General features: G+C 43.4%; 1 protein-coding gene across 17 annotated transcripts in view; it reads right to left on the reverse strand.

Annotated features, from left to right (window-relative positions):
- VGLL3 (vestigial like family member 3) overlaps nucleotides 1–17,003 on the reverse strand; it is a 47,543-nt gene that overhangs the window by 23,384 nt on the left and 7,156 nt on the right. For 8 of the 17 annotated variants that reach the window (XM_080594374.1, XM_080594372.1, XM_080594369.1 and 5 more), the window contains 3 exons: nucleotides 15,682–16,968; nucleotides 13,054–13,177; nucleotides 4,694–4,863 (listed from right to left, as the gene is read on the reverse strand). In XM_080594374.1, the coding sequence (XP_080450500.1) occupies nucleotides 4,694–4,863; nucleotides 13,054–13,177; nucleotides 15,682–15,684 (297 nt within the window). In that variant the 5' untranslated portion in view covers nucleotides 15,685–16,968. The other 9 variants (XM_080594363.1, XM_080594376.1, XM_080594367.1 and 6 more) reach the window with 6 other exon arrangements.

Consider the following 17,003-nt stretch of genomic DNA (forward strand, 5'->3'; position numbering starts at 1 on the left):
CACAACACTACACACGACTTGTCCTTGTCTGCAACGCTGTTCGTCTGGAAGGAAGAGTTGAGTTAGTGACCTAATTTGCTAATGGAGACAAGCCCTTATCTGGAAAAAGTCTGTCTACAGCACTGCCAGCAGAAAGTCTGACTTGAGCATATCACAACTCTTTATGCAAGACTGATTTAGCAAGGATGGTGTTTGGCTTAGCTCTCTACATCTACATACCATGGAGATGTTCCAAAACTACCATTTACTGTAACTTCCCATTTCAAAGGTCTTAAAATCAGCTGTTAGTGAGCCAGTGTGAATCCTACCTTAGCCTCAGCCTTGCAGCTTGCTGTCCCTAGACGACAGGGTATGGCAAGCTGTCACTGCGTGTCTTGTACGCCAAGAATAAAACAGGATTCTTCACCGATTATGTTTCCAGTCTCTTCGAACGAGCAGCTCTGTTACACCCATTCCTCACCCAATACACAAGAAATCCAAAACTTACTACTGCAGCTTCAGAGCTCCTCAAAAAAAGTGTACAGTGAAGAGAGTTTTTATTGCACCATTCCGGAGAGCTTTACACTCGGGCCAGCACGGCTCCTTACCATGCACAAGAATGTGTTCTTATTGTAACACCATCACACATTCGTTCTGTATTTTGGCAAAGGAACATGGAAACCCCAATTTACCTGTAGAAAGAGGGCTGCAACCCCTTTTCATTAGTTCCTTCTGGCATCATGTAAGGATCTATATATCCATACTTCTCTTACTTCCTGCCAGCAATGTCCCTGGACTTCAGCAATCTCAAAGATCTAAGGTGCTAAGCCTCCACTCCCATTAACATTCAATAGGAATTTAGGCTTCAGTCCATTAAGCACTTAAAAAAAAAAAAAAACTAAATTAATTTGCCAGCAAGTCCTTTCTAGGCTGTGAATTGTTTAAAGCTGAGGTTCCACAAACTCCGCATCGCTGTGCAAGGCAAAATCAGCTCTGTGCTTATTTAGTTGAGTGACAACTACATGTACAGAAATGTGGGAATAACTTTGGAGTGGGGTAACTTTAAGAAGGCACGATGGAGCACTCTCTAAGGAGAAAACAAACAAAAAAAACTCAATTCTGCACACTCCAGCTGCATGCTAATCCATCGTTTAAAGCAATCCAAGACCTGCTGTGTAAAAAGGAGACCATCATTCAGGCCTCACTGAGTGCAGAGCAGTGACACAGCACTAGCTGCTTGTCGGAGACACTTCTCCTGACCTGCGTATGCAGCATGCAACCTACAGAAAGGCGAGAAGATGACCTCTCCAGACAAGTACTGTAATCTAGAACTTGAGCCTAAATAGCTGCAATGGCAGTTCCACCACTGAAGAGCTTGCGTTGCTCTTCAAGAGATACAAAACTGATGCCAAAATCTGGCATAACCAATTACATCTGTGACAGGTTTATTACAAGTACCTGCGAGGACGGACAAGCTTTAGTTAGAATAACACACCTCCAGCTCCCTGAAATTAAAAGGAAAGGCTGAGGTGCTCTCTCTCTCTCAGGAGACAAACCATTTTACTGGGTACTCGAAGATGACAGAGCAGTACGATGGCACTAAAAAACGCCTCAAGGGAGTCCTTGGATATTTTAAGGGTGAGCTCCGCTTTGTCAGCTCCAATGCAGAGCTTTATTTTAAAGATGCCCCACTAACACATCTTCCCTCACTGTTATTTTTAAACCACAGTTTTAATTCCAGCAAAGGAGAACATTCTTTAAAATGGTCATCATCCCTATGAAGAGCGCAGGAGCATTTTACATGTTGAACACATGTGTAAGAAGAAACAAAAACCTGGCAACAGACTCTTCTTCTTTCTTCCCTAGGCTCTTTACCACTTGATTAAATGTTCTTGACAGGATGATTTTGAAGAAACAGAGACTTGCAAAATGTCATGTGTTACCCGATCGCTAAATCATTCCACTATGACTATAGATATATCAGGAGTTCATCCTGTGTTTACTACTTTTTATTTTTTAAAAAAGTGTTGGATTAAAAGAGAATACCTAAACCCCTCTAAAGCCCGCAGCTGCTAGAGGCAGCAGGCGCAGCACTCTTAGTTCAGCACAAACAGCTCAGTTTTGCAGCCTGACACTTGACTGGTTTGTGAAGACCCTTCAGCTCCAAACATTTCAGAAAAACTGGCGCGAGCAGGATTAACTAAAACAAACTGTCAATAACTTGTAGGATAGCAAGGTTGAGAATGCTTTTTTGGTGGTTACAGGATATATTGTACTGGCCACGACTCATATGCTGTATTGGCTCGACAGAGCTATGTTTCTTGCCTTGCATATCTACCTCCACATTTCATAAATAGCATAAGCCACAGGAACTCAATTTATTTAAAATGAAATTTTAAGAAACTTTGACTTTCATTAGGGTGCCTCTGGGACATTTCAGATGTGGTGCTGCTTATAGCTGATGGAGAAACTTCTTGAGTCTCTTTAAAAACAAAAAGCAACTGCACGGGAGTGTGACACAGCCGTTAGCGATCACTAGATAGATTTTCACGTACTAGGTGCTCCGCGCTCCAGTGCTGGAAAAGAAATACAGCCAATTGCCTACAAAGTTAAGTGCTAAAAAGTCCACCTAAGTTTCAATCACACTTTTCTGCTTCTAGTTCTCTTAGTCAAGTTGTTCGAGATTATTTATTTCTTTTCCCTCCAACTCAGGCGGGCTAACAACTGGAGCTCCAGATACTCAAATACAAAGTTCATGACTAACAACCACTGAATAAGGTGAGGGTTCTGCAAGCCGTGACCTAGATCAGAGAAGAAATAATAATGCAGGCACACTGCAACAGACTAAACTCGCAAGTTTTCCAGAGCCTGTGTTTACAGTGAACAAGGTGAGCGACCTGGAAAAGTCAGCTTCGGTATCATCTCCGCAAAAGCTCTTTTCCCAACAATAAAGAAAAAAACAATAACAAGTGATAGGAATTTTAATGTTTTAGCCCATATTCATGTCTCCCAGGCAAGTTGATATTAGGGGTCACTTCCCATGTACGGAGAAAACAATCTTCGTGGATAATAATGATAAAACCTTATGGAATGCAGCAACAACCAAAAAATGTATTCTCAGATGACTACATTAGGGCCAAGTCAATATTAGTCCCACTTCACCCACGCACTGCATAGTCTAAAAATGCTGTCAGCCTGATAAGAATTTCCTGATTCACTTTTTTTTTTTTTCTCTCTCTCTCTCTTCCAAATACATCTGATCACCAAATTCAGTTGGAAACTCGCCGGAGCCGCTCTTCCAGGAGAGCCGGGCTGTGCGACTCAGCATGGCGAGGCGCGCCCGCTCCGCGGGGAGCAGCGCAGGGAGCAGCGCGGGTCCCCTCCCGTGTGCGCGCCTGGGGAGCGCACCGCACGGGCGAGTGGGGAGGATGAGGGGGGACAAGAAGGCAAGAAGCAACTTTCTCCCCCGTCCCGCCCCACTCCAGCCGAGCAAGCCAAATATAAGAATTTGGATTTTTATTTCTTTTTTGATTTTTTTTTTTTTAAGTCTTACCAGGCTCCGCTGCTGTGGGACACCCTCACCAACTCCCCGCATCTCCAAATCAACCCGAGGGCTGCACGGCGCACCGCTGGCTGGCCGGGACGGAGGTCTCCGCCCCGGCCAGCCAGCGGTGCACCGTGCAGCCCTCCAAGGGGGGGGGTCCCTCCGCAAAGCCCCCCCCCTTCCCCTCCATCACCCAACCCCACCGCTCACCTGCGGGCAGCCCGCCGCGGCTCCGGACAGATAGCGGGGCGCCCCGCACGCCGAAGGGGGGGCGGGCTGCTGCATGGCCACGTCCGAGCAGCTCATGGCCGCGGCCGCGGCCGCCCCGCGCCGCCGCCACCGCCTTCTTCCCCCTCTTCCCCCTCCTCCTCCTCTTCCTCCTCCTCCGCGCAGGGCGGCCGCGGCGGGGCGCCGCGCAGCGCCGGCTGCCAGCGCATCTTCGGCGCCCGCCGCGCTCCGCGCCCGCACTTATAGCGCGGCGGCTCCGCGGAGCGGCCGCGGGGGGGCGGGGGAAGGAGGCCGCGCCCCCGGCCCCCCTTCTTCACCCACCCCCCCCTCCGCCCCTGCTGCAGCTCCGCGGGCGCGGAAGCACCTGCGCATCCTCTACACCCTCCCCCCCCCCAAAATCAGGTGCTGCACAGAGAGCGGGTGGCAGTTAATAACTGGTGAATAGATGTTCATTACTACTTTATTATTACTAATTACTAACTTTTTTTTTTTTTTTTAGTGGTGGTGGTGCAGGTCCCTTTCCCTTCTCATTGTGCAATGGGTGCAGGGAGCATCTCACTGCCCAGTTTCTCTCTCCTGACCCTCAGGTGCTCAGGAAGCATGGCCAAGCTGGAGAAGAGGGGACTGTCCACCAGTCAAGTCACCCACATGGGCCACACAACACTTCCCAAAGGATTTGCAGCACTGCCTGGAAGTTTGTCCAGGAGGAAGGAGGAACCCACTTGCCCCATTAGCTGGCAGGTTGCACGCATCTTTGACTGCCCAAAAGGTCTCTCCTCACTCCCCACTTTTGGGAAAAAGAAAAAAAAAAAAAAAGAAAAAAGAAAAAGAAAAAAGAAAAAAAAGAGAGAGAGAACTGCACTGCTTGACTTAAAAAATATGTGGCAAACCAGGATCTGACTGTAATGGCTCTAGTCCTACTCAAATATGTTCATGGCCTACCTCTGCACACATTCTTGCCTGTGAGCCGCCCCACTGCAGTCCCGTACTTGAAGGCTTTTGATACCATTCCTCACATGGAAACGAGTCAGCATACGGCTCAGTAGCATTATCCCAGCTTATAAGCCTGGGCACGGCCACACTTGCTTGCTCTTGTTTTCTTCTTCTTTGGCCTAAAATGAATTATTTCAATTTTCTTTTTTAAAAAAAAAAAAAATCCTTTGAAGTTTGCCTATACTTAATAGTTTCTGAAATTGAAGCCTTCAATCAAATATTCTAAATTTATACCTTCTCTCTCTCTGTATATATACACACACAAACACACATGCATCTCCTCTGCCAGAACAGTGAGATGAATACACAAGGTTAAAATAGCTCTGTCTGACCCCACTAGGATTCCCTGTTTATAGAAAGCATTTCTCTGAAGCATTCAACTGCAATACTTTGAAAAAAGATTCAATTTCCTGCAGGCACATTTATTTTTGGGTATACAGGTCTTAAGGTAGCTATATACCCCTTTAATAAAGCCCTAGTAATTTGTTCCTGATAGTTGTTGCATTTTGTATATCTGCCTAAATGGAGTCAATCTCTACATCAACCTTTGCAGCCAGTTCGAAGTTTCAATGCGTGGCTAGCACACATACAACATGCACTTTACTGTGCCGCATGTATAGTCTTCTGAATGGCTTTGGGGAAAACAGAAAATCCAAGTGCTGATTGCTGTCACTGATCTCCAGTCAGCCCGGGCACTGTTACTTTCAGAAATCTTTTTCCCTCATTTCCTGTTGCCACAGGGTGACCCCAAAGGTGAAGCTGGCAGGTGTTGGAGGCTGGTGCCGGAACAGCTCACGGAAGCACCCACGCTTAGGTGCTCCTGCGGCTGCTCCATCCCCTGGCTCCCACGCTCGAGTGCCGGGCATAATCCTGCCCAGCAGAGCTGCTCGGGGCAGGGAACGGTCTTCCCAGTCTAGGGGAGACGTCGCTTAGCTCCATCCCTGGCTGAGGGAAAACCCTTTCAGGCACAGCGGCTAGAAGGCCTGATGCTGGTTTATCAAAAAATAAAACGTGAAACAAAACAACATGCTTCTACACTTAATGCACAGTAACAGAAGGCTGTAAAATCATGAGCAGGAGCAAGCTTTTTTTCATACCAATGGATTGTTTTGTGGAGAAAATCCAGTACCTGTCCTTAAAGCAGAACCTGACAAATTTCTATTTTGGCCTTTTACTGTGCCAACACAATGTGTTAAGGTGGGAGTACGTTAGTGATCGCTTTACACCCAAGCACACGAGGAGTTCACAAGAGGTTTACAGATAGGCTGACATACAGAGCGCTGTTTCCCACAGGATGCCAAAAATGCTCAGATATTCAATTAGTGCGCATTCCTCATTATTTCAGATCCTGCTGCAATTCCTATCAGATGCCTTCAGGCACGACACAGTGGCACGATACATCATGTCGAGAAGCAGAACAGGACCATTACTAGGCAGATGTTTGACATGATACATCGTGTCAGTCAGCTAGTGGCACTAAGCCATGGTTGAAAATGGTTTTGACACGACACTGTGTGTCAGTGCTGTAGCACAAAAACTAATGTGTTCCAAAAATAGGGACAAATTCACCTCTGGCATAAGTAGAAGCAACTGCAGTGACTTCATTGGATTTGCATCTGCTTATGTCAACAGTGAATCTGGCCCGTAATCTGGAATTTATATAAAAGAGTGGTAAGTGTCTGCATTTTCAGATATTTATTATGTTGCTTTCTGCCTCCCAGCATTCAAGCATTATGAGACAGTTGGGGTAAAACTGCCACCTTTCTCAACTCTTTCCCCTCCACCCCATGAGAAAGCATCAAGTTTCTGTTTTTAGCAGTGTAACAGTGCTCCAGGGTATACAGAGGGTCACTTTTCAGAGGCATGGGCAGTTTTGAATTTGTGGATTTCACAAGGAATAGGAACATTTAAAAAAATAAAACAAACAGCATTCAAAAAAATAAAACAAACAAACAAAAACCCTCTGCTTTCTGCTTCCATATTATTTCCACAACAGTGACTTCAAGCAATAGGAGCCCAAAGATTATAGCAAACCATAAAATTGCAGTGACAATCAATGTGGTAGTAAAATAATTCCATTAAAGAACAGCCCAGATGAAGTGTAAGACCTGGTAAGATTCATATATATATATATATATTTAAAGTCATTGTAATTTATTGGTGTCCCCTTTCACTGCTTGGAAGTGAAAAGCACAGCTTGCTGATGCATCACACTGACAAAAGGAGAGGAAGGGAACACATTAAGGTATGACTGGTTCAATATCATCTTTACAGAAGAGCAACATACCAGCTTCCTGCTCTAATCTGTTTCTTTAACAAGGAACATAACCAATTAGCTGTACTTAAAGTAAACTGCATTTGCCTTTGCTGTGTATTCTAGTTTCTTAAATCCATCAGACTACATTACATCTTAGACCAGCTGAAATTCAGCAATGCCAAGGGCAACCCTAGGAAATAGAGACCAGAAAATCCTGGTGGAAAACCAGGTAAGCACCACAGCCAGATGTGGCTAGGTACATCAGCTCTATGGGTTATAACATCAAGGAAGCATGGTTTGCCAGCTGTGCTATAAATCTGACAGAAAGGAACAGTGCAAAGACGTGGTAGAAGCAGCAGTTTGCACAGGCTCAGCAAGAACTCACAGGTTTGGGTGTTTTGAGTTGACCTATTACTGTTGGAGTTGTGGGTGCTCACCACTTCCACCGATCAGAAAATTTAGAGGTCTGAATAAGTGCTGGAAAACTGTTGCAAGCATTGCAAAACTTTTGAACAACAGCAACAGAAAGTAAAGGTCCTCCCCCTCCCTTTTCACCACTACACAATCATTTCCTTTTTTTTTTTTTTAAAGGGGATAACTGTAAATTTAACCTTTCTACAGAGATTAAAATAAACAAGTCTTCTTCATTTCCCCCCTTCCTCGTTTCACCCTCTGCTGGCATCCTATAAGTATTTAAATCATCTTAAACCACACCCTAGCTAGCTGTGGCTAGCAGTTACAGGCAAAGCCCCTTGGCTTTGCTGTTACTGTCCACTCAACAGTCAAAAATGCAGGGTGTCTTGTTTTTCCTAAATGAAGAGCCCAGCTCCAAAGACACACACTATATCCCGAGGAAATAAACACCAGGTGCTATCTATGCCTTGTATGTAAAGGAACAGAAAGGGTGGAGATTATGTTCGTCCACAACAAGCTAGAAATTCTCTGGTAAGATGGCAAAAAAATATATATATATATATTTCGATGGAGCAGCGGTTTTGCACAGACAACTCGATTTTGACAAACATCGTCTAAAGCAAATTAGGTTTCTCATGGAGCTTGCCACACACATTTCTGGTTTCACACCGATTTACACGATGACGGGTAAACTCCCACTGGGGAGTTTACTTTGACCTAAGGACTCAAGGGCTCCTAAGCATGTTCCTGTAAAGCTGCAGTACCGTCATCGCCATGACCTACACTTCCAGCTGACACAGTGCAAGTCCCAGAAGTGCAATAGGCACCAGAGAGCTCTACAAGTACTGGGCTGAGCTCAGGCTATCCCCAGTCCCCAGGGGAGATGCATGAGGTCGGGGCAGGCAGACACTCCATTTCATTCCTGAAAAGGCAGAATGGAAATATGCTGAGACTGTCCCAAGCATCTGGGGAGGGAGAACAGAAGTATAAGAATTATTTCATTTTCCCAGGACAAAGTTTCTCTCTTATACATACTTATAGTTCTCCAATTTGAAAAAAAAAAAAAAAAAAAGGAAATTGAAGGGTTTTTTTGTTTGTTTGGGGGGGGGGGGGGGAGTAATATTCCATTCATTCAATGTCATTTTCATTCATACAGCACCTTAGGAGTACAGTAGGCTTAATGTTTCCTTTATAGATATAACAATTATACACTCACCACCGAGGTTTTGTCCTCTCTGGAATTGGAGGCAGCAGCTCATGTGCAGCAGGTATGCTACCCTGAGATTAGGATCACTTGATTCAAAGGGCAATGAAATACAGCAAGCTACCGGCCAAAGTTATGATCATCAGATGCACAGCAACCTCTCTGTGTGCTGCAAGGATCTAGACACCTTTCTAGTCATCTCCTTCATATTTTGTAATAAAAGGAAAGCTGCAGTGCCAATTAGAGCAAAAGTCTATCTTACTTTAAGAACAGCTTTCACATCTCATGTCTGTAATCTTCAGCAATAGATCAAGGACTGTTATTCATTTTAATGCCTAAATGCATTATATTTATTCTTCTTATAATATTTTCTGTTACCACAGAAAATGTCTGGCTCCCAAAGAAAGAGAGAGAATTGTGTCAACAGCCCAAATTCTTCCTTGAAACGCGAACATTTTCAATGGCTTTAATGGAAGATATGCACCGGAATCCCAGGGCACAATCTGTCACTAAAATCCCCCATCTACACTGGAATTTTTCACCATGTCTTTTTCATAATGCATTGTTAAACATGTTTCCATCTCAGCAGTTGAATTTTGGGGCCCTGTTGCATCTGCGAGGGAAGTGCAAGGAAGCTGGGCAGTAACTGTAAAAGAAGGAGAAAGTGGATAAAATGGCTTGAAACTTTCAGATGCCAGCTGATGCCTTTTGCTTCCAGCCTCCTCACAACAACAACAAGCAGCACACTGAGGTCTTCCTTCCAGCTGGTGCAATAGCAGCAGCTGGCCTAGTTCAGGGCAGCTTCAGTGCTGTTCCCAGACATCCTGAGGGGTGTTTTGGTGCCTACCTGGCAGCGGATTGAGCACAGACTTGCTCCCTGCTCCCCCTGCCAAACCCTGGGGCTGCAGCAAAAGTGGTGAATATAGAGAAACTGGGGATGAAGCCCAGCAGCTCCTAATGTCCAAAAACCCTGGGACAACAGGGTTTTATTATTCTGTGGGCTGGAGACTGGTGACCTGTTCATGAACACTGACACTTTGCTCTGAAATGCCTCCTGTTGTCTTCAGCATAGCCACCCACAGAATACAACAGTGGTCCTCCTGTCATTGGTACAACACCTGTAACTGCTGAATAGCACAGATGCATTTCTGATGAATTAGCCAGAACACAATACAGAATGCTTGTCAATTTTATGCAGCTGGGAGCAAGCTTGCAATGCCTGGCCTGACATGAAGCCCACAGTAAGCCATTAGCTCAGCAGGACATTTAGAACAAATCTGAACCAGCAAAGTGAATATGCAGCAGAGCACACTTGCATCAGCTAATTCCAAAGGTTTTGATCCAGTCCAACAAGCCCTAAGGTAGGACTAAGGCTTTTGATGACACTTTACTGAAATTATTATTAAACCATCACATTTTCCTCACTTGCCTTCACCTCCACTCATGTCAGCACAGATACAGGCACGTGTAAGTTTAATAGGACAGGTCCAAGCTAGGACTAACACAGTTTTAATTGAGATTAATTACTGCTATGGAAAAAAAAAAAAAAAAGGTAATCTTAAAATCTGACTTTTCCACATCCAGATAATGCCTGGATTTTCTACAGCCACCCCTGCTGGCATAGCTAGTTCTTCTGACCCCACCTCTACCTTGTGTTCTGATATCACAATGTGCAGGAGACCAGAAATGATTTTACATAGATGTTTCACCATCAGACCTCTATCACTATTGTACAGTTTTGCCACCAGATGTTGCAAATCCATCTTTCCCAGGTAAACTGTGTTAGATAACTCTGTCACGAAACAGAGTAATTGCAATACTGCAACCAGTTGAGCTGCATTCACTTTACTTCCTCCTCCTACCCCCGCTTGATATTAGTGGTTTCTATAACTATTCATCTAGAACCACTCTTTATGATTTATTGGATGTGATTAGTGACTATAGGAGCACTTGACGAACACTCCTGACTGGAGAAACATGGAAATGCAAATCCTTTCTTTGGCTTAAATGACAGAAAGCATTTACTAAGAGAGATGCTGCCATGTTTTTAATACCAAGCACCACTTCCCAACTCTAAATATGTACATTAAATGCAAGTGAAAAGTAGTTTTGTTCCTGTAACTCACAATTTCATAAACGCCTATAACAATTTAAAAATTGCTTGTTGTTTTTTTACTCCTTTTGTCGAGTGTATATTAATAATGTAATTTGCTATGCTAGATTAATAATCAAGACTGTCAGCATTTTCCAGTTTCTTTTCATATTGCTCATTATCTCATTATCATAGGCTTTTCATCAGCTTTTCTTCACTCATCAAAAGAACATGTGCAAATGGTGAAGGAAATGGCTAGAAAAATACTTGTAGAGCATTACTAGTCTCTTAGTGAATAAAATGCAAGTATTAATAACACTTAACTGGCTGTTCTCTGTTGTCTATCGCATCATTACTTTTCCCTACTCTCAGGGTAATTTGTATTAGTAGGAAAGCAAATAGTCAAACTGTAGCACTTATGCATAAAAATACTTTCTACACATTTTACTATACAACGTATTAATTCACTAATTTCCACAATGGCTACGTGAGCTATAGTTGGATGAGGCTGTGGACTTAATTAGCTCAAGCTCATGGTCAGATTTTTTGCCATCCAGCCATTGGCTTAAGTCATGCAGCTTGTTTAGTCTCCTGTATGAAACAAGATTCATTACTATGTCTATTCCTTATTCCATAGGCGTTTCTATCCTGTAGGATGTGACTGCCCTAATGAAAAAAGATGTCTTAAAGCAAGCAAAACCATCATCCTGAAACTGCCTGAAAAAAGCCATCTATGAAGGAAGTATACTGCTCACAGTGATGATTCTCCACTATTCAGAGAGCCAGAGGATGGGGAAAAGAGTAAAATGGCTTTTGCTTCCTCCCAAGCTAAAGTAATCTACTGAATAGGGATAATATTCCCAGAGTCAGGAATAAGAGAGCTGATTAAGCTTCACCACCCACCATCTACCCCTTTTCCCCACAACAGGATTTTCTTACCATATCCCTATACACATACACACATTAACATCTAGAAAATTTTCTGTGCTTCTGCCTTAAAAGTACATACAACTTATGATAGAATAGTTCAGTTGATGGGGACCTTCAAAGATCAAGCCCAACTTCCTGAACACTTCAGGGCTAGCCAAGAGTTAAAGTATGTTATTGCGGGCATTATCCAACTGCACCTTGAACGCTGGCAGGCATGGGGCACCAACAACCTCACTAGGAAGCTTACTCCAATGCTTGACCACCCTCATGGGAAATAATTGTTCCCAATGCCCAGTCTGATCCTCCTCAGGCCCAGCTTTGTGCTGTTCTCCTGTGTCCTGTCATTGGCTACTGGGGAGCAGAGACCAGCACCTCCCTCTTCGCCTCCCCTCCTCAGGAAGCTAGGGAGAGCAGAGAGGTTGCCTCCTGGCCTCCTCTTCTCCAGACCAGACAACCAGGGTGCCCTCCAGCCCTTTTACCAGCCTTGTTGCCCTCCTCTGGATGCTTTCCACTACCTTAACATCCTTTTCGCATTGTGGAAACCAGAACTGTGCACAATATTCAAAGTGAGGCTGCACCAGTACTAAATATAGCAGGAGAATCACCTCTTTTGACTGGCTGGCTCTACTGTGTTTAATGCATCCCAAAAGGTGGCTCACCCTCTTGGCTGCCAGGACACACTGCTGGCTCATGTTGAGCCTCCTGTTGATAAAATATGTTGAATTGGACTAGTCCTAGAATTGAGCACTGAGGAACACCTGATGTATTTCAGTTTTTTGGAGGAGATCAGTCCAACGTGCCAGGACTTTGTATTTTCTTTGATTTATGCCAGCTTTCCTTAAAATATTAGATATTTTCCTCTAAATTCATCTGTCTTATTCCAAAGTGAGAGAGAGTTGTTGCCTCTGGGAAGGTACATTAGAGGCAGAAAAATTGCCTGGCCTAAGAACACAGGCAGAGCAGTATGAATAAACAACTTAATTCTCTGAGTCTATCAGTACCACAATTCCCATGAGCACCATCAGTTTTGGTGAGGCCTTTTTTTTTTTTTTTTCCCCCACCTAAAGCTCGCAGTAATGAATTAGAGAGACAGGAAGTAGTTAACAAAATTAATATTAATCCAGAGCACTTGAATAGTACACAACAGTTTATTTCAGAGGTATCTTTATAGTTTCAGTACAGCATACTGGAGCATCTCTGAAGAAACAGTCTTGAAGCTTTTAATTTTGAGAAGTACTAATTGCCTTCCAAATGAGAGAAGGTTACACCACTAGAGAATGAGCCACGTTCATTTACTACAAGCAGCTTATTCTCTACAGGCCTTCCACAGAGGTGCTGAACACCAACTGTTGTGATTGCTATTGTCCTCACATCCCAGCCCAAACGAGGAGCAGCAAAGAGAAGTCACTCACCTGTTCTTGCACTTTCAGAGAAACCCCAGGAAGCACCTTGAACGGGATACACAGGCAGCAACGGTGAAACATTCCCTCTCCTAGGCCACAGAGTGCAACAACACTCCTCACTGACAGCACCTGCCTTGGAAGGAGAATAAAAGGCTGTTTGTCTCTTCTGTCCTTAGCCCCTAACCTCTGGGGTCCAAGCCTTCTGCCGTAACTCCAAGTTAGAGGTGGTAAAGTCCTTTCACTCAGACCAAAGGCAACTATTCTACCAATGGCATCTGATTATTCCCAATCAGGGAACACTTTAATAAGCAGCAGCATCTGAGAAAGGAAGGTTGCAGACTCCTAATTAAGCAGCCACTGACATATCACTTTGCAAACTAAACATCCAACTGGGATGCTCAATCTAGCACATATGGTTTGTAAACAAATGAACAGAGCACTCCACAGAGCAGCTCTACACACTGCTACAGTGAAATATGCTGAAGGCATACCGCAGAGGCTCCCTTTGCACTTGTAACAAATGATCTAATGATCCTCAGGAGGAGGAAATGAGGCTGATTTGTAGCTCTCTTCAAGAGGCTAACACAGTTAAGTAAGACTTCTTAATTGCCTGCTCTTTATTATTTAATGCATAAGAAGGTTAAAAAAAAATCCTTAGGGCCAGATCCCAAAAAGGTATTTAGGTGCCTAAGCAGGCAGCTAGGCAGAATTTAGCTGCAATTACAAACAGTGATATTAAAAACCTCTGCTCAGCTGCTGCCTAACTCTGAAGGCTCTTAAACCTAAGTGGGTACCTATTTCAGTTTTAAAGTTCTCTAGGTGCCTAGCATTCAGCTTCTGCGAGTGCCAAGGAACATTTTATTCCTGATGTGCCTAAGGTGGCTCATGACTGCTCAGTGCTAAGCCAGCCAGCAGCCAGGAGTTACGGCAGCTTTCTTCCCTGAGAGGTTTTAGCCATGAGGAACATTTGTCCAGTGCACAGGAGCATCTGAAAGCCTACCTGCATCTCTTGAATGGGTTATAAATAAAGTCAGCCTAATTACAAATAATAAAGTGGCAAGCAAGCAGGTCTGCTCAAAGGCATGTCACAGACTCAGGAGTTGCACAAGTGGAAGCAGTACAGCCGAGAAGCAGTCCTAAAGCTCTTGAAAACACTTGGAGCTGCAAATTATGAAGGACAAATGAGACACAGAACCCATCCATACCAAGGCAAGAAGCATGTTTTTAAATCCCTGTATGTTCTCCCTTCAGACCAAAGAATGAAAATGAATCCGTTAAATGAGGGGGACCCAGGTCAGACTAATGGCGCCATCTCATCAACTGTGGTTTCTGAAGGCACAGGAGCAGCCCCTGTGGCCTTGTCCCATTCAGAGTCCTGCCAGGAACAAGGACAGGAGCACATCCTCCACTCTACTCACACATCCCTTCAGTGGTTTTATATGCAGTTCATTTGAAAAATCTTGTTTTTCCAAAGAATAGCATTTGCACCATGCAATTTAGATACCACCATTTTGAAGTAGTTAGTTGTTTTGTTTTGCTGCATATAATCTTACTCGCTTTGATATCTGTTTGTGAGGGATGGGGCTCTTTCAGAAGAGTGTTTCTGAGCTGTGTTCCTCGTACAATATCTAATAAGCTTTATTGCCATATTTCATTGCTGTGAATTCAGGTAGTGCACTAATAGAACAATGAGATAGACCCTTGAGTGGGTAAATACGGAGTCAGAAGAAAAAAGGGCTTATGTAAGAGCCTATAAAAGCAAGACAGTTTAGAAATCAGGCAGCTGCTCCATTCCCAATTCCCTCCATTGTGTCTCAGTATGGACAGACATCAGACCGCCAGATCTCTTACATGCCTTGTTGCATTTTATAAAGTATGGGCATAACAGAGAAAATGGTAAACATAAAATGGATCTGTTAACATGGATCTGTTAACTTTTATGTTTGTCTTCTGACACTTTAGATTGCTTCATGGGACACTGCACTCCTGGGAGACTTGATTACTTTTAAAATTAATGCCGTGTAGGAAAAAAATGCCCCATAGGCATACCACAATATTTACAAAGGTAACTGCTCTTTCCTCAGAATATTCAACCTTGGTCAAGACATTTCCTTGTTGGAAACAAAGCCTCTTTGGCATGAGGATTCTGCCTCTCCAGAATGAGGGTAGAGCTCCCTGAGCTCTAGAGCAAAGGTGCCACAAGTCTCTGCAGAAGACAAAACATTCTGAAGATAAAAATGCAAAAATTGCAAATTTCAATATTTTTTCTGTCAGATGTAAGGAATTGCTTTCTCTGAGACACACAGTGATGTGTATAGCTAGTCTAGTAACCAAACCAACTCTTTCCATTCACACCTTCACCTCTCTGAAGAGAATGTAAATATTATTATCATGGAAGGATTTAAACATGTTTATATGCAACAAATAGAATTGGTGTTATATGAATACTAGTATTAATAACAAAAACTAACATCCATCATGTTCAAAAGAGAATAATGCTATTACACTCATCCATAGTGTCCCGTCCCTCCCCCCCAAAAAAAAGTACAAAGTGAATTTTGAATTTAAATTAGCCAAATCAGAAAGTTAAGCCATTGTGTATAGTTAAGCAACAACATACACCAACATGTCACTTACCATTTGTCTCACTATTTATTATGCTTGTGAGTTGCCCAGATGACAACTTGAGTAGGGTTTCATTGACTGTCTTTGTCTAAAGCAGCCTTAAAAGGGTGTTAGAATTAAAACTTGTTCAGAATGTGAGCATTTTTCAGAAAGAATTGCTGAGCTGGTAAACCTGAAGTTTCTTCCTCCAAGGATTCTATTTCAATGGGAATTCTTTGTTGTAACAAGCATTCAAAACTTACCAACAGAAAATGTCTTGTCAAGCTGCAAACATAAATTTTTAAAGAAATTAATGGTCAGGGGAAAGCTGCCCTACTCATTATGCAAAGCACTAGCGGCAACACAGCCCAATGGGCAATTAATTAGCCTGATATGGGTACATGAAGGAGAAAAAGAGCAGGCACAGCAGGTCACTCAGTGCTCAGGGGCCATCAAAGCAAGACCTGCAGCCACATTCCAGTTGCTCTGTGGTCATGGCCTTTCTGTTAAATCACTGAAGTAGACAAGATGAGTTAGGAGGGTTGATCAGTGTGTTGGCTGTGATCCAGAGACTTGAGATTCATCAGTTACTCATTCACTCCAGCAGTAAGGGTGAAGAGAGGCTCCATGGAGAGTAGATGGGTACAGCAGTGCTACCTTTCCATGCTGGCATGAGCAGATGTGAAATGCAGCAGCATGTCCATTTCTGGCAGGACATCCTTTTGGTTTGATGCTGGAAAAAGCTTTATTTTTTATTAATTTTGATAAGATGGTCTCAAAATCACATCATATTTTCAAAAGGGTTTTGCAATATGTTTCCTCTCCTCTGACCCATGTTTACTTCCATAGTCAAGGATGATGAGGGACTCACGATACTCTTAACTATTCTTTATAAGTAAATTTGATATGAAAATGTTTGTTAATTATGCTAATTAAAATTTCTACCTTTGTGTGTCACGGGGTTCCTATTTTTAAACACTTTGGGAACACTGTGCCTATTAGATATGCCAGTTGTACATCTCCTAGGCAGCAAGATCTAGTGCACACAAGCAAGATGATTCGATTAAGTCTCCCAGGAGTTTTCCTGGTGTAATGTCTGCTGAAGGAAACAGAGAGGGATAGCAGAACTGCATCTTTAATTCATTTATATGGGTCATATCTCTCAGGAAATGATCAATCATTCTTCTCCAAAATTTCTCCTTTTTCTCTGGGGACTAAGTTTATCAGCTGGGAGCAAATTTATCAGCTGGGGGCCAGCCAAAGTCCAGATTTTGAACATGAAGGAAAAGCCACCAGCATCATCAGGATGTAGGTATGAACCTGAAAGAAAAATGAGAATACATCTCTGTCAAGAA

Source organism: Anser brachyrhynchus (assembly GCF_964034855.1).
Source record: "Anser brachyrhynchus genome assembly, chromosome: 1".
NCBI lineage: Eukaryota > Metazoa > Chordata > Aves > Anseriformes > Anatidae > Anser > Anser brachyrhynchus.